Here is an 18,395-nt window from a genome sequence, read left to right on the forward strand (position 1 = left end):
AGGGTTCTACTAGAACACACAAACAAATACCCAAGAGAGTGGATGGGAAAACGGCGCCGCGGTAGCACTATTGGTAGAGCATCACACGCGAAATGCGAAGGTTGTGGGTTCGGTTCCCACCTGCGGCAAGTTTTTTTTTCATCCACTTTAATTTCCATTAATTTATCGTTTCTTTATTTCATTTATTAAGCACAAGTAATTTTCCCTGCGTTGTCCTTGGTGTCAGTGTTTGTTGGCTTCTTATGATATGACTATATATATATATATATATATTCCGAGAAACTTGTTTATTTTCGAAGACTCCGCGTTACGACGACAAAGATGTCGCGGCTGTGAAGATGATATGTACAGATGAGGAAGATGAGATGCGAATACTTCGCTTACAATATATATAGTGTATAGCCGCTTCTTAAGGGTCTTCTTCTCGGCAGCACTTACTTCTCGCCTCGGAGCTGTGGTCTGCCTCCACTCAAATATATATATATATATATATATATATATATATATATATATATATATATATATATATTTATATATATATATATCGAGCCGCTTAAGAAGCGGCTCGATGAATGAGAGAGGAGTGTGAGGAAGCAAAATGTTCGGTAGACTCAACTGCAGTTGACGTCTGCGTCTTGCGAAGCATTCATGGTTTGAATAGAACGATACTATAATTGTATAATAACTGTTGCGTAGCGAACGGCCGTGCAGAGATTATAGGCTGTCGTGTTTACATTTGTAACAAGTAAAGTATAGAACGTGTGTAATGGGAAGTTATCGGAATAAAAACAAAAACAAGCTAGACCCATACCCAATAGCACTTATATTTTAAAGGGCGGAGCGTTTTCTAATGGAAAATTGGTGGTGTTTTTAAACATGCAAAAGAGCGCCAACTTGATGTTGGGTACTGACGTAGTGTCCACGTGACTTCGAGGCAAGTACGCGGCGAGGAACACACATCGCTGGTCGTCATATGCAGCGAAGGCGCGCGGGAGAAGCCAATCATGCATTCGAGCCCTTTAGTAGAAGCTCTTTCACAGAAAGTGATACTTCATACATCTATGTATTGACACGTTTTGGCGCGTTTTCTTTTTTAGCTGTTCTGCGCTATTTGTCAAATGTTCGACTTGTTTTAGGGCTCTACTGTCATAGTGCTATTGTATGTCAAGAACAGGTCTAATGTCGCTGAGAAACGGTAACGGTAGAAACGGTACCGGAAACATAAATGCACATCGCCACCGCATTGAAGGACATGTTTCTCGAAAACGGTGCTTCAGCACGGGATGCCCGCTAAGTGGTCATGACACCATATACTACTCGGATTTAATTCTGCACCGAAGGCACGCGTGCAACAATCTAAATAATTAGAACGTAAATTCGTGAAACGTCGTTAATGAGCTACATTTACATTGCAAAATTGGGCGTAGGTAATATCCGATCTCGCATGTAGTCTTGCCGTTCTAAAATAACTTAGCTAACTGTCCCAGACGACATTTATTTTTTATGTTTTTACTAGAGCAAGAAGAAAAGTCCACTGGCATTTCTCCCAACGTGCGAAGGCACATAGCGGTCTTGTTTTTGCTATTTAATAACTACGATAGCTTGAAAAGGTTGGCTACTAATAGAAGAGTTCGCAATTGGAAAGCCGTAGCTGAAAAATAAAGAAATAAGATAAGAAGGTTGCAAGTGTATGTCTATCATGCATAATGTACAGACAGCGTGTGAGCTGTGACTAGAGAATAATCGTGACAGAACATCGATTTAATTTATTACAAACTCACACGAAAAGTCATTGAACTGCTAACAAAGTGACAATAAATTGAAATAAAGAAGCGAAGAAAATGATGGCAAGTACAATCGAAACGTCACCGGCACAATAATGTCATCATGACTTTACATTGTAGCAAAAATTACGTCCCACAAATTACAGAGCGATGTTCACGAAGAAATAAAAGGTCCCTGTCCAAAAAAAAAATCGCACTGGGCTTGTGCAGCAATTCATTGTCTTCAGGTGTATAAAAACAGGTTCTAAGGAATTTTTTTACCCAAATACGGTAAGGCGGTGCCAGTTAACAACCGCACTATGTTGTAACTCCACCTACGCACCGCGTTACGCCACTAGCATGACAGAGCAAATTCAGTCGATAAATGCTGACGTCCATCTGGGACTATTAAAACTTTCTGTCACCGCTTGTGCGATGCAGAACCCGCCACTGTCAAAATGGAGCGAAAAAAGTTCTCCTGTGAGGCCGATTGCTGATCCTTCGTTTCTGGTGTTTAAGACCCTTCGTTCAACAAAGAAAATAAGTATATGTAAAAAAGAAGAAAACGGTAGTCGCTGAGGACGATTCTTGTTCGCTTTTATTTTCTGCATTTTGTCCTCGGATCCCGTCGGATTTCGTCTGCAGTTGTAGCCGAGCCGAGACGAAAAAAGCAGTTCTTTCGCCGACCCTTTAATCTCTGCTGTCTCTTCCGATCTCTGACTCGACTTTTACCCACGTCAGCTCTTCCTTGTTTTGTTTCGCGTTGCTTTTTTTCCATCTCTGTCTCTTTTGTAGAGTTTACCATTAACAATACGCACTCAACGATCACCGTCTTTACAGTATTAGCGCACTGTCAAGGGCAAAATCTAATTCACGAGGGTACGGTTTATTTCCAGGAGGAATGAAGCCGCTGACAGTTCATCGATCCATTTACGAAGAACTGCGCTGTCCTGAGCAATAGCATTATACGTTGAATGTGGAAGTTGCCGAGAAGCTCCGGGGGAGGGGGGAAGGGGGTAGGGTGCATTCGGCCAAGAAAGTTTACCGGAAGCGACTTCCACGAAAAACGCGAATTTTGGCTCTCTCAACGAAACACAAAAATGACAAAACATATCTTAGTTGCATTTGTATATTGCACTTCTGCAATACAAAAAAAAAAAACAATGCCACTCTCACTGCGAGAAGAGTTTTTGGCAAATGAGAAGAGACGCAAAAAGGATAGCAACGTGGTGAATCCGCCTTCAGATACCCGCACTAGCCCAAGGTGACGTCGCGGATTTTGACGCGTTTATACTCGGATTTAGTAAAGGTTTCATGGGTAATGATGGGCAACATTGTATTCTAAAAAAATAAAAACCAAAGACTAAACTTAGTAAGCTTCGAGAATGTTTACTGAGCCACAGTGGCACCAAATACGAAACAGTACTTAGAAATCCATTTCGTCCCACTCACGCACAAGGGCTGGGGCGAACAATGGAACTTCCACCTTCGATTGATGTTCTAGTAATGAACTTAACGAAAATAGTGTTTTAAAACCATACTTTATCACTCTTGACCAATTCAGTGATCGTGGTCATGTGCGTCTAAGGTACACAAGCACCAGAAACTTTGAATGCAGTCAGTGTGAACACTCAGTGCATTGGGCTTGTGTTCTAGCTTGTGAAGCTGAACTGTGAACTCGCAGCCTATGTGCCACGCTTTCTGAGAACTCGGCAACTCACTCTTGAGGGCTTTTTGTATCGCTGTGTCTCCGCTCTTCTAAGAGTGTTCATCGATCTATGGCACGTAGGAGCAGAGTATTCGGCGCCTCCACAATTCGCCATCTCCTTAGACGCACTTTATAGCAATATTAACAACAACAACAGAAAAGAGTTGCGCAGATACCACGCACTGCGGGAATCGACGTTGTGCGCCTCGCTTTGCAGGTACCTGGCTATCTGGCATTGTTCGGAGTTACGCAGAGTGACAACGTGCGGATCAATGTGTTTGTGCAGATTTGGAAGCTGTGTGTGCGGGTCGAGAGCTCGGGTGTCTCTGACGACAGCAGCACGACCGCGTCGAAGATGATCGTACGGCGACAACGCCATGATCTCTACGCGAGGCGTTCCACGTGAACTGACGTGAACATGCTCTCTCCCTTCACGCATCACGTGGCACGCCGCAATAGCGGCAGCAGGTGCACCTCTTTCCCACTGTGCTACGTCGCGGTGCGCTCGTGCCGAGAGCGAGGGCGAGGGGGCCGTGGCATAACGGCGACACCCTCTCCCCTCAGGCAAGCGCTGCTGGTGCGCTATGGCGGGTGTTCCCTTTGCCCAGTCTGATCCGTCGAGGCACGCTCGAGGCGAGGCGCCACTGCCAATGGGAACTTGGGTGCCGTTTCGCTGCTCCAGTCGATAGACGCCGACTTTTTCGCTTCAATGAGCCATTTGATGCCTACGCATCGAAACGTGACGCAATTTGCCGCTAAAACAGACGAACGAGTCCAAGCCCACTGCGTTTGACGGAACGGAACAAACTTGTTCGGCTTGTTCGCTCCGACCTCGATGCAGAAATAAGTACGGCGAGGACCCGGTGCATCTTCCGAATGTTCGAGCGCGATGCCCACGAGACGATCATTACGTGCCAGATTTCGTATGCGAGGAATACGTCGCAAATGGTAGCTCGCAAAAAAAAAAAATATGTTTCAGCTCTCTTTCTTTCCGCTCATCTGCTTTATTATTCAGTGAAAACATATCTGAGCGAAATAGGTCTGTTTGTACCCTTGACGACTAATGGTCTACTCTGCAAAAAAAAAAAAAAAAAAAGAAAACCGGGGCCATTAAGCATGCTTTCCAAGGACGCTGTGATCCAGTCTTACACTGGTACATTCTATACAGGACTCTGAATAGAGAAGCTACCACTCGGTTCCTATGACATCAGGTTTCTGCCGATTGATACCACACAAATATTCTATAAGGAAATCATTGTTCCTTGGTCTCCATAGCTTGGGGAAACGCGAGGGCAGGTCAGACATGCTGATGCCAATTCACTCTCAGTACGCAACATTTCATAGAAAGTGTTGTGCAGTAGAGCAAGGTATATTGGGCGCTGCCTAACCACCTGCATGTATTGCAACGATTGACGAATTGGTTCTACTGAAGAAGTTTTAATCCTGTTGTTCAGCCAAAGATAGGCTACCTTGTTCTAACAATTGTGCTCTGTTTCTTTTTTTTTTTGCAGAACCGGCAATAGAGAGAGAGAGAGAGGGAGAGGGATATAAGGAAGGCAGGGATGTTAACCAGTCAAGAGTCCTGTTGGGAAGGGAGAAGGGGAAGATAGAGAAGGGAGAGAGAGAGGGTATAGTGACGTGCACGGGCTGTACTTCAGTCAAAGGCGCGCTCGTACAAACCAAAAGCTCTCAGAAAGCACAAAAGTGCCTTTACTGCCTTCTGAGCCGATGATCGGTGGGCGCGGTGCTCTAGTACTATCTGTTCACTCAGAGGACGATCATCTATTTTCCTCAATGTGCTGGACAAAGAGTGTCTTCCTGCCTGAAAGGAAAACAAAGGCGATTGTGGTCTAATGGTTAGAGCAGCCGAGTGCTCTGCGCAGGGATTATTACTACTATTATTACTATATATGGAAACATGCAAGTACACAAACGAAACAGGGACGAAGCAAGCTTACACGTGCCACAGAGAGGGGCGCAGTGCCTGCCTACTCTTTCGGGAGGAGAGAATGAAACGATAAGAAGATAGGAAACAAATAAATAGGAAAGAAAATAGGAGATAAACAAACGACAGAGACACTGACAAAAAGAACGTCCATAAACAGAAGGTCAAATCAGTTTTCTGCATGAAAGTTATCAAGGCTCTATGATGGGCCAGGCAGCGTTCGGCCGCACTCCCTCTCGGAAACAGGCAATTGTCAAAAGCGCTGAGGGACCCCGTTTGGATCCCTACATCGGATACGTCGTTCGGTATTTATTTTTACTTTTTTAGACATGCAGTGACCCAAGTTCCTCCGGAAGTTGGTTTCGACACTGATTATCCCGATGCTCTACCCATTGAACCCTGATCCACATAGCGACGACTCACAGCGGTGGTGTAGAGGCTTCGGTGTTGCGTTGCTAAGCCTGATGGCTTAGCAACGATAGACGCTTAGCTTAGCTTAGCTTCGACAGAGGCGAAATTAAAAAAAGCACCCGTGTGCCGTGCATTGGGTCTACGTTAAAATAACCCCAGGTAATCGAAATTAGCCCAGTGTCCCCCCTCCCCCCTCCCACTTCGCCATGCCTCGTTGTAATCATATCTTGGTTTTCGCATGCAAAACCGCAGAGCTTAATTTATTGTTTACCCAGGGGCCCAAGTTGTGGGTTACTCGGCAGGTCAACAGGAGCAGCGCCCAGTCAGCAGCCACGGTACGGAAATACGGTGATGGTTCGCGAAGAAAGCTTCACCGTAGAAATAGGGAGAGACAGCTAATTTTTTGTTTTTCTTTTCTCTCTGTGCAATCTAGCTTCTGGGATGGTTTGAAGTGTAGAGCTGTAGCGACGCTACGAACAAAAAGCAAATCCGTCGATTATTTGTGCATCACACACACACACACACACACACACACACACACACACACACACACACACACACACACACACACACACACACACACACACACACACACACACACACACACACACACACACACACACACACACACACACACACACACACACACACACACACACACACACACACACACACACACACACACACACACACACACACACACACGCACACGCACAGATTGAACGAAGGAAACGCTGTTACCCAGAAACTGCGTTTAACGTGCACTGAGAGCTGAAAAACTAGTTTTCCTCTCTTTTTTTCTTTTTTCTTCTCCTTCCCGATTTCGCGCCACGACAGTGGAACGGGCGCTGAAGGTAATCGAATACAAGAATAGTAGTAGGTTGAGCAGAGAAAAACTGACTTGAAATACCTTTACCCCATTTATTGGCTTGCTCTCAAAAGACCGATTAAAAAAATAAAGTAAAATGAAGTTAGCGAAAGAAAAAGAAGAAATAAAATAACTACGAACGCACTCTGCGGCCACGGCAAAATGAACACAGGCACGGAAGAGGGGGGGGGGGGGGGGGGAGGAGGGTCAGAGCTGTTGTGGCTTTCCTGCTCGGTAGGCTTAGTGGGTTCCCGTAAGGGTCATCGAATTAGGAAGCAAGGGTCCGCGCTGCGGTGTGTGCACAGCTCTTTAAGGGAAGAGCGGCCGTTATAAGCCCAGCCCAGCCGAGATAAGGAGGCCGCCGCGCCACCAGAAAACGATAGGCAATATGGGAAGGCGATAAGGCGAAAGCGCAGCATCAGGCCGGGTCGTAAGCAAAGATTTGGAGAGGAGAACCTCTTACGTCAACCTTTTATAGGACAAAAAAAAAAGGAGAAATAAGATAGCAAGCACGGAAACCACACGACGTACGCCACGAACGTTACCGAGACGACGGCATGGCAAAAACGCAGCAGCGCGTTGATCGGGAAAGAGTTCGTTGGGAAATCTGGCATTATGCGCCAAGACAGCGGTAACGGTTGTTGCTGTTCGTGCTCGGAGAATTTGAGCGAAACCTGGGCTATATCAAATGACCATGTAGGCCTACGTTCAGACTGCGTGAGCATGCGCAGATATCGCGCAAGGAAACGATTGCGCGGACGCAAACAGCGCAGCTGTTTTCGATCGGACTCCAATCGCGTGGAGGGCCCAGGGAGCGCAACAGCACCGACAGATGCGAACGTAGTTTCTGAGAGGGCCGCTTACTTTTACATCTGTTCCGCGCAAGACCTTTACGACGCGTTTAATGAGTGCCAGCTTTTATTGTTTGTTTGTTTCTTAGCCATGATTTTGAGATAGCCAGTCCTCTTTATAGCCAAACTAATTATGCAAACATCCAAGAAACAAGAAGAGAACTGAGGTGATCAACAATGGTCTAAAAATGTCTTAGCCTAGGACAGAAAAAGTCTGCCAAGCAGTTCTGTGCAGCACATAGTGACAGAGTATTGCAAGATTATTACGTAGCATGTAACCTATTGGCATTTCATCCTTTTTTTCTCTTCTAGACAGATCGCAATGTTTTGGAACTGTCTTTGAGCAATGTATGCAGAGTGTTGTACGTTCTTCTTGTGCATCTTTCTTTCTCTATACGTGCACCAAAAGTATGTATTCGTGGCAATATTGGCATTTTTATCTTTGTAGTGAGTCTGATATCTTATTTTCCATCGTTATTGTATGCTTTTGAAGAACGAACCTTCTCTTACTATTTTGTGTTTGGTCGTAAATGTACATTGCTTTTGTCTATATTCATCCGCGCCTATTGGGCGTGCTGGCCTGAAGTATCGCGCAAAATAAATAAATAAATAAATAAATAAATAAATAAATAAATAAATAAGTTGCATTGAAAGAGGCACATACAGACTCCTCGAATGCAAGTGTCGTAGGCAACAAATTTTGTTCGTCAAAAACTAAGCAAAGAATGTGTGTCGTTCGGTAAACCTTGTTCGTGTGCTTGTTTTTGGAAATACGATAGGAACAGTTTCAGTATAAAAACATGTTTTCCCGAAAATCGCCAACAATTTGGCATATCGAAGCTATAACAACGTAAAACAACCCCTCCAGGCACCGGATTATTTCTACCTAATATTAAGTTTCACCACATTTCTTGCATATTGAGGATCACGAAAAGCGTAGAGCGCGTCAAACGAATTTAAAGTTTCCGACCCTTGAGCTAGTCTCGCAAGTGTACAGAATGTGAACTTTATGCCAGAACTGTCAACAGTCTCTCCAGATACAAGAATTTCAACTATTTTATGACTTGCATACCTGAAAAAGCACCTATCCAGCCACTTTGAAATTTTGACAAAAGCTCTGCTGCGATATTTGAAGGCTACTGGATTGCATCAGCGTCTGTGATCTGGACTGAGTGACCGAACGATATACCCAGTAGACTTTCTTTTCTTCTTTTAATCTTTCCGTCCCCTTTTCCCTTTCCCCAGTGTAGGGTAGCCAACCGGGCTCAGTCCTGGTTAACCTCCCTATCTTTCTTTTATCATTTGCGCTCTCTCTCTCTCTCTTTGCCTCACATTAAACGTTGCAAAAAAATTGCAAAAAGTAAACCCGCTACTTAACGACATATCTATACTGAGAGTAAACAATTATTCATCTATTTTGCAACTCGTTCTAAACACTTCAAGCAAGACACGGAAACTCGCAGTGAAGGTCTGATCAGAAGAGTTCCGATTGGTATGACACAAGTTTTAAATAAAGTTAGTTTGATGAGTGCTCTTGTTTTTCCTGTACTATCTTGTCAACCGCAACAGCGGACACAGCGCCTTAAGCGGATAAGAAAACTCTGAAGTTGGATGCTCATCAATAACAACTCTGCTTGAAAAGGAGAACGTTGCTACTGTGCATGATAGCCACGTTACGAGGGGTAACATTAAAGGTAAAATCAGGACTGTTATTTCACGACGTACATCAAACGACAGACCTCGTACCCACCGCGAAGTGTCGGTTCATGTGTTTGCAAGACGTGTAGAAAATTTGAAATTGGAAAGAGACGCAGATAACGTAACAGCATGTATCAACTCACGTTCGCTGTCTTGGGCAATTGATCACCTAGAGAGCCCTAGGAACGATTCAAACGACGTCGAGTCTAGTCACGATAAGCATATACAAATTTTAGAATCATTCTACAATGCGCCATTTTTACATAAATGTCATGTCATTATCAATAATAGTCACGAGAGATGAACTCTGAAAATTGATTTTTTCTTTCGGTTCTTCCGTCAGCCACCACTTGTCACTCCAGAGATAATCATTATTATTATTATTATTTGTTTTGAACCCATATATACAATTAACAGGAAAGGGAAAGCGAGGAGCAAGCGGGCAACTTCTACTGGAAGAGGCACAACGCCTGCCTACTCTTCAGAAAGGAGGTGACAGCCCCACAGAAATGGAAGGTAGGAAGGAGGGGAGGAACGAGGAAAGGAAGAGTAGCAGGACAAATCTCTAGAATAAAGTAGAACACAGCACAGATCACACACAGTAGGGCCGGTCATTGAACTATTACAGAATGTTGAATAGAAAAGTTTCGACGCTACAAACGTGAACCTAAGTTAGTTAACTCATTCCTAACACATACAAACGACACACGCGAATATGACGTTGACAAATCACGTGCGACGGTCGAAACATATTCAATTATTTTGTCAGGATTAATATATTGTCCGACCGATAAATTCTATAAAATGACCATGCTTCTTGACGAATGAAAACTACTTATTCTTAAGTTGCCATGATTTATGTTTGTGTTTTCAACGACGTCTTGTTGATGTTTAGAAATATCATGCACGTAAGTGACTTGCATGTTTTTCTTGTTGGTATTATTGAACCAGGCTCCAGTGTCAAGCGCTCATTGTTACAAGCATCTTTGTGCATGTTGTCTAAGCATATCGAAAACGTGCGTCAATAAAGTGTATTATTGAGCAACCAGTTGGAATCCGAGCAACCATAGTCATCAGTTCAACTCATTTCGAATACAGGGCATGTTCTTCGTTAAATCGATCGCAACATTGTCGGTGCGGAAATAAAGACAAGCTTTAGGTAAGCCCTTTGCGCAAAGTTAGGCGGGAGTGCTAAGTTGCGTGTTAAAGTAGGTCAAGTTTTCACTGAAACTGCGACACAACGTTCCAGCAGCAAGCACAAGAACGATGTGCAGGGGTAAAGTGTGTTTGTTCATTCAGAAAAGTACAACTGTGACATAGCACTTCCGCCGGCTGCGAGAGATTGTTTGGAATACGAACTCTCGCAACACAATTGAAGCACAACAGAATCGCATTGCATGCGTCACTTTTCGCATATGTAAATAATAATAATAATAATATTTGGGTTCTCCGTGTCAAAACCACTTTCTGATTATGAGGCACGCCGTAGTGGAGGACTCCGGAAATTTTGACCACCGGGGGTTCTTTAACGTGCACCTAAATCTAAGCACACGGGTGTTTTCGCATTTCGCCCCCATCGAAATGCGGCCGCCGTGGCCGGGATTCGATCCCGCGACCTCGTGCTCAGCAGCCCAACACCATAGCCACTGAGCAACCACGGCGGGTCATATGTAAATACGTCGTACGTCGTCAGACACGAGTAGCGAAAGAATGACGTGCATCAAAAAGCGACACTGCACACAATGTGATACATATATTCCGTGCCTCCGCGTTCGTGCAGTGAGACGTCCCGCAATTGGGTAACGTTAGGTTCATCCGAAGCATTTCATTCACGTTGCTACAGTGTAGCTCGGTAGGCTTGCTAGGACGCGGAAGTGGACCTCAACCGCGGACGTACGCCGGTTACGCCACGACGACTAATGGTGCTACGACGCACGATGTATCAAAGCTACGTTGGCGTGATTACAAACGCTGTACTAACAGGGCCAGACCAGCACGTGGCCACGCTTGAAACGCAAACGACCTTAGTCGTCTTCTCTTAAGCGTCACGATGCAGAGCATAACGTAACAGTATTGCGGCAATCAGTATAACCTCACGTATCGTGGTTCTTCGTCATCAACTTTGTAACAGAGCACAAGCAGTGGTAGATGTGTTGCGAATAAGAACAAAAGAGCATGTGAAGGTAAGATAAATAAAGGAAGTTACACAGTTCGGACATAATGATATCCTGGATGAAAGCGGAAGGCATCATGTGATATAGAAGGTTTTAATAGTTTTGAAGGATTGTGCTTTTTTTTTTTCGAAGTTCTCGACACTCTGAACAGACTCTGAATACACCATGGAGCCCAAATTTATGATCCTAGGGCAGTAAACTATTAAGTGGCAAAAGATCAATGGTCGATCACCCTCACAAAGCAAACGCTAAAACGCACTAATAAAGGAGGAATGCTTCCAGGAAACGCAGGAGAATGTCCGGGAATATTGCAGTGTTCAAAGAAAAAGACCACACCCAGAAAAGGAAAAAAAGAGCCTTTCTGTCTTTGTTTTTGTCTTTGATGGCGGCAAATCAAGAAACAAGAACACGTTTTCGTTTGTTACAGAGTAGGGTGGTCACAAGCTTCATGCATATTGCCAAATCAATTGAGAATATGCCCTCATGAAAAAAAAAATCAGTCTAGATAAGTAGGAGAATTAGCGAATGCTCCTGCTCCAATGGCAGTACGAATGCACACTATGAGATGATGCAATGAAAGAATGACATTAGCTGAGTTTTGAGCGATGCATTTAGGATGCAGACATATATTCTGTCTCATAAAGGACAAAATCAGCAAAAGTGAACAGAAACGAAGGCAACTATCACTCATTTCGCAACGTACCGGCAAGACAACCCAAGTTCTTCATCGTTGAACGCAATGGACACTTGGCTAACTCACGCGTCCCGGTGCAGAAAGAGAAATGTCAGAGACTGCGGGTGCCCTTGAACCAAGAAAGTAATGGTGAAAGACCACAAGAAATGACTGGTTGAGTCTCACCACGTCTCTTATCTTGTTACCTTGCGCTGCCTTTTATGCCAATCTCCTCAACCCCATCCTCGCTGTTTCATTATAAACATAATTAACACGGATCGACACGTCACACAAAGGACATACCTTGCGTGCCCTCGCTCCTTGGGCTGACAGAGCGTGTAGTGTGGCTCGGCACCCGTCGGCAGCACAATGTCCACGGAGCGCGACCGGTGTGCCTTGGCCGCAAGGTCGGGGTCCAAGTCCGGGTCAGGCGTGGGCACCTGGAGGAACGACGAGTCCACCGAGGCCGACCGGCCCTTAGCCACTTGCGGCACTTGGAGAGACACCACCGTGACCCCGGTGTCGCCCCCTAGGCTCACGCGATGGCCCGAGTCCGGCACCGACAGCGTCACCATGAGACCGCACGACGTGGGCGACACCAGGAGGTCCTCCTCGGCGTCCGTGACCTGCTCTTCGTCGGGCCGCGCCGAGGCCGCACTTTCGGACTCACTCTCTTCGAGAGTCTCCGATCCGGAGGAGAAGTATCGGGTCCTATCGGGGGGGCTGTTGCTGCGCGACGTGCTACGACTGAACTCATCCATGTACTGACAGTGGATGCACGCCGCACACTGGCTCTTGTCGCTGGATGAGCGGCGCAGGATCCTCCACTTGGGCACGTCCAGCTGACAGGGCGCGTCCGTGGCAGTTGCCGGAGGACTGGGCACTGGCAGCGAAGTGATGCCACCACCAGTCGCGCTGCCGAAGCCACCGTAGCTGCCATAGCCACCATAGCCAACGCCGCCACTAACACCGGCACTCAAGCCAACACCGGTGCCAACCATGCCTGCGGGGACCGCCGAAGGCGGCGCAGACGCCGAGGACGCAGCCAAGTGAGCCGAAGGAGAGGACGACGAAGACGACGTGGTCGCCGAGTCGAACGAGCGGGATCTCTGGTTCCTCGTCGAAGGGACCATGAGGAGGTTGTCCCCTCCGCAGGCGTCCTGGTCGTGTTCCTTCTTGAAGCGGATCTCGTCGAAGCTCGCCGAGCGCACCTGCTTGGGCACTTCGAGGCTCACCGACGTGGGCAGGTGGGACTCGAGGGCGGGGCCCCCCTTGGAGCGCCGGAAGGTCTCGCGAAGCCTCTGCATCGTGCAACGCCACGCGGCGACGGGAGGCACCGACGGGGCGGTCGCCGAAGAAGGCGACTCCGGAGCGCCACGGCTCGCCGAGCCGTAGGCGCCCGGGAGCCGTCCCGCCGATGCGGGAACGTCTTGCGAGACCTCGTTATCCAGTACTCCGCGGTGCCGCAGATGGGAACCCGCCTTCACCGAAAACGACGACGGTCTTTGCACGTCTTCTCGCTATCACCGCGGGTGCCTCTGCTTCTCCTGCCGAACGACTCTTCCGCGACCGTACCAAAAGCTGAGCAGAGAGTCGGCGCCTGTTCTCCTTTGTGTTGTTCTCGTCCTTGCTTCTTGTCTGTCTCGTCTTTCCCGTTACTGATTGTAGTTACTGGCGTGACCCTAAAGTGCTCCAGCTCGCGGCACGAGAGAATGTTCTGGTAGCAGCTGAGTACAAACAGTCTTCGGGGGTTGTTTAAAAGCAGAAATCACGAGTTCGTCTTTCGTTTCTTCCGTTTCACTCCACCGGGCGCGAGAGGATGAACTTACCCAGAGATCCTCACTTGTATATCTGATGCATTCTCCCTACTTCACAACCACTGCAACGAGCGTGTCGGTCTCCGCAAGTTCGATTACGTTATCTGTACAAAAGGTCTAGCACCATACCTAGGCAACAGCAAACTACCCTACAGAAATCTGAGGAGCCACTGCATAAGTAATTCTTCTTACTAACAAGGTTGCAGCTGAGGCGCTCAAAGCTGTGGAATGTTTTGTCTGCGCACGACGTTTGCGGTGCACGGTTCACTCTTGGTGCACAAAAACGAAGTATTACGCATCACTGAGAAGGGAAACAAGGAATCACGCATTAGGTTTTTTTTTGCTTTCCTTTCACGGCCTCTGTAGGAAGTGAAAAAATCTACGCCGGTGACACACAAAGTGAATCTAAACTATCACGGCAGAGTTCACTTATAGTGCAAAGGAGGGGGAAGCTCACGCGTGTAGGGTCAATGAATTTGCGCATGAAACGAAAGTTAGGGCCAAAAATTGGATTTCACGGTCTCAGCAACTTTCACAAAAGGACGTGACACTTGTATAAACGGAAACTGTGCGTCAGGACCTAGGAAAGGTAATTTCGTTAGCGGGCCACGAACTTTTGTTGCAAAAGTAGCCTACGCCCAGTGTTGTTAAGATGGGCCTTCAGTCTCTCCAATGGCGTCGTCCCTTTATTTTTGAAAGGAATCGCTCAAGCAGACAGGACAAGCTGACATCTGCTGTCAACTTCCAATCAGCGAGAAACTCTCTTGACTTTCACTTCTTTTCTAGTAGTGTGCCCAAATCGGACGCAGGGTGTTAAACTATGTACATTGTCAACAGTTGAAATGTTCGCGTCGATTCTCTTATTTTGCTCGGATTGAAATGGCTCGGCAGAATGGATGACTTAAGAGGTGAGAATGGGTGAAAATTGCTCGGCAAAAAATGGGTGATTGAATGATAGACACAGTTCCACTAGCTAACTGACCCCTTAGAAAATTGCGTGGTTTCCTTTCAAATTCTTGACGAGAATTCTTGTCCCTCCACTGATTTCACAAGGCGAAGATGTCCGGAGCTGAGCTTCTCACACCATGCAAGCTAAAAGCGAACACCTACCGCGAGAGTTTTAAAATTAGCTTGTTTCTTTCCTCCACCGGATCAAAAAATTGTGCATCTGTCACGAAGAGCAAACTTGTTTTTTTTTCTTATGTTACCGCTGCGAACCACAGTTATGCGGAAAAGACATTACTGGTCACTTGTTACGAATAGTTTGTCACACCTCTCCAGCCCACTATTCAGGGTGCATTCCCATGACCGTCATCAAGCAAAAGCCTGCATTTATTTGCTTAAGAGAAGGCAGATACTCGCAATCTATAGCAGCCTGGTTTAAAGCTACAAAAACTCTTTTACAAGAGGAGTTAGGGATCTTCTTATTTTTATTTTGCAAGTTCTGTAGAGTTGAAGAAGAAGATGAGATGGTCGGAACTACAGTGATAGCGAATCCCGATATATAATTGGTCTCACGGTAGTGACAAAAACACGTGTGGTCCCGTTTTACCAACGACAGTGGGCAGGTGAAGGCCGCTTATGACAGTTTAGTTATTGTTTCGGTATTATTGTGACAAAGGAAAAACTGGCGACTGGCCAGCAAAACGCGAGCTCTGCGTTATATGGTACTGATAAGAAACTGATGTGCTGCTTTTAGGTATTCTTGCGACACACGTCACAAATACACACGTCACTCCAAAGGGCAGCGTTTCTTTAAGAATGGCGAACACGGACAGTGTTAATAGCTAAATTATCTCGTGCGATAGTACTTAGCTACAGATAGAAACTATCGTGTTGTTTTCTTTTCGCGTATTTATGAAAGAGCGCGTATAACATATGCAACCATTCGGGAAAGTACCAACAGCTTCTAAAAGTTGCGTGATTCGAGGTTCCTACAAACGTTTCCCGGGGGAGAAGATGATGTCCTAGACTACGCTGACGCGAGAGGACCGAAGGGCTATAAGTGAAGAATGTTTGTACAGGTGTGATATATAAGCTTCAGCGAGAAAGAGCTGCGGTGGAAAAAGGAGTTAAAAGAAAAAAAAATTAGCAGAATAAAGAAAACACAACAGGCTAAACCCCCGGATGCGTAAAGCGAAGAACAACCAAACTGCGTGGCAACGGCGCCAAAGAGTTCTTCAGAAAGCGTATTGCTAGGCGAAGGGGCCGTGAAGCTGGTGGCGCGAGGCATTCGCCCGACGCCACTGCATTCCCAAAGCAAGACGACGCCAGAGCTCTCTTCAAATCCGTAGAGCCGGTCGGGCCGATCGCATGCCCGGAGCAGATTCGAGCGGCCGGCAGAGCCTCTCTTCTCCTCGACAAAGAAGAAGAACACGAAGCGACGCTAGGCGGCAACGGCGGTAGGAGGGCATGTACAGCTGACACGCGATTCATGACCCGAGAAGAGCCACCTTCGAGAGAAACTCACTTCAACCTTTCCCGTCTTGGATCAGCGTCGTCGGGGCACCGGCAACAGCGGCGGCGCAAAACGAGCAAACGGCAGCGCGAGGTAGAGCCAAGTCGAGCCCGGTGCCGTCGGAGACCGCGTCTAGGTGGCGTCGACGAAGACGGAACGAAATCGGCGGCAGTAAAACCACCGTACGCACAGAAACGGACGTGGGCACGAACACAGACTTCGGCGAACACGTTTGCAGAACGAGGAGGAGTGGTGACGTCGGGAAAAAAAAAACAATCGGCACGGCACGACGAATTCAAACAGGCCGTTGTGTCGTAGTCGTCGCCGGCCAATGACGGTTTTCTTTCTTCTTCCGAGGGCCAGAGGCAAAAGGAGCGGCGCCAGCGACGATAACAACAACGCGGACCTTGCGCGGGGTTCGGTCGACTCTTCGGGACGTGCTTGACTCCGATTCAGAGACTCAATCGTCGTCGCGCACGGATCTTCTCCTTGGCTTTCACAGAGTGGCAGGCGATCTAAGATGCACGGATGGGGCGATGAGAACACGATGTGGTGGGTGAGGATGCAAATAACCACGGCACTCGACGGAACAGACCAACGAAGCGGTAGGTGAAGAGGGGTGGCGGCGGCGATGTAGTAGGATTTGTTGCACGCTTGGTCGGCGAAAAGCAGCGAAGGGCGTTTGGGGCGAGTCTTCACGACTGGGTATTATTTCTTTTCTTTTTTTTCAAGTTGTTGTTGATGTAAGGTACTACGAGAAAGGCGCGGACTTTTTTTCTTCGAGAGTCGAGAGAAAAAAAGAGTCTTGTTTTGTGTGGTGGGGTTGAACGTTTTGGACCGGGCGCTCCGAACGCCGGCGGCGCCAGTGGCCCCAACTCAGGTGCGGACTCCGTGGATTATCCCTCGGAGAGAGAGGAGAAAAACAACCTCCTTTCCCGAACCACCCTTTCCTACACGCCGCCGTTGTTGCCTCTTCTCCCAGCCGGTTCTATCGTTCGCTTCTCTCAAGAACGAGCGGTGCCTCTTCTATGCTTCTCTTTGCCTCGACTCCGTCTTCTCGACGGTGTACGTGCGCGCGTCCCCGCACACCTCCTCTCGGCCGCCCTTTTTTACTCCCTCATCGTCGAGCACGTTGCTTGAAGCAGCAGCTACGCGGCGCTCGAATCGGCCGCCTGAGGTCACGTGGCCGCACCGCCCTCCAATCGTGGACGGCCGTTTTGCGCGCGCTTCCTCTTCCTTTCTCCCGCCTTTCTTTTTTCTTGAGACCGTCGCTCGCTCGCCAGTTTATTATTTTTTTTTCAATCTCTCTCGAAGCGCCATCTGGTGAAAAAGGGCTCAACTATCTTTCGTGTTGGCACGGCTTCCATCGCCTCTCCGAGGCTTCCTTTCGCGTTCTTTTTCTTGTTGTTGTTTCCCTCCCTTTTTCCTGCGCCGTAGGGCTCGATATGTAAACGTGTGCACGCGACTGGGTCAACAAACACTGCACATACGTGTCTGCTCTGTTATTGAAGGCGGGTGTCCTTTTGCTGGTCGGCCTGCATATAGACTGCATACACAAACACGAACAAAAGGAACTGGAAACGTGAACAAAAACGATCCCGAAAGACGGCTGCGCTTCGGTTGAGGAGCATTTTTTTTCTGTCGTTATATCATCTGTTTTCGTGCGAAATTCCTTACGTGGCTCTTTCTACGCCGATTTGGGATATTGGTTTGGAATATATAAAGAAAGGACTTACAAATCAGAAAGTTGTGCATGTAGTTCATATTTGTGGAGTCGACGCTGCTGAGCACCCTACGCTAGTGACTAGCGGATCGAAAAAGCGCAGTGTAAGAAAAGTTACCTCCCGCTTTGCCAGGTAAGAGGAATATGGTGGAAATTCGCAGGAGATGATATTGGTACGGCAGTAGGTTTATATCCGGGTGGCTTTCAGGAAACGTATCGAGATAGCTTTAAAGTACGAGGGACGCTTTTTCACTCCGGCTTTCGATTCCACGCTTCTGCCACTTCGATTTGCTATCTTGGCGATAT

At 47.1% G+C, this 18,395-nt stretch overlaps 1 protein-coding gene across 5 annotated transcripts in view; it reads right to left on the reverse strand.

Moving 5' to 3' along the window:
- The window catches only part of rdgA (retinal degeneration A), a 442,041-nt gene that overhangs the window by 318,406 nt on the left and 105,240 nt on the right, over window positions 1-18,395 (reverse strand). For 2 of the 5 annotated variants that reach the window (XR_012824466.1, XR_012824467.1), the window contains exon 1: window positions 12,395-14,526. The exons of 2 other annotated variants lie outside the window; for them this stretch is intronic. Coding sequence is in view for 1 of the 3 variants with exons in the window: in XM_075674830.1 (XP_075530945.1) it covers window positions 12,395-13,398 (1,004 nt within the window). In the remaining 2 variants the exon portion in view is untranslated. Of the gene's footprint in view, window positions 1-12,394; window positions 14,527-18,395 lie in introns of those variants that run through there. One more of the 5 variants, XM_075674830.1, reaches the window with a different exon arrangement.

Source organism: Dermacentor variabilis, chromosome 11 (assembly GCF_050947875.1).
Source record: "Dermacentor variabilis isolate Ectoservices chromosome 11, ASM5094787v1, whole genome shotgun sequence".
Classification (NCBI taxonomy): Eukaryota; Metazoa; Arthropoda; class Arachnida; order Ixodida; family Ixodidae; genus Dermacentor; species Dermacentor variabilis.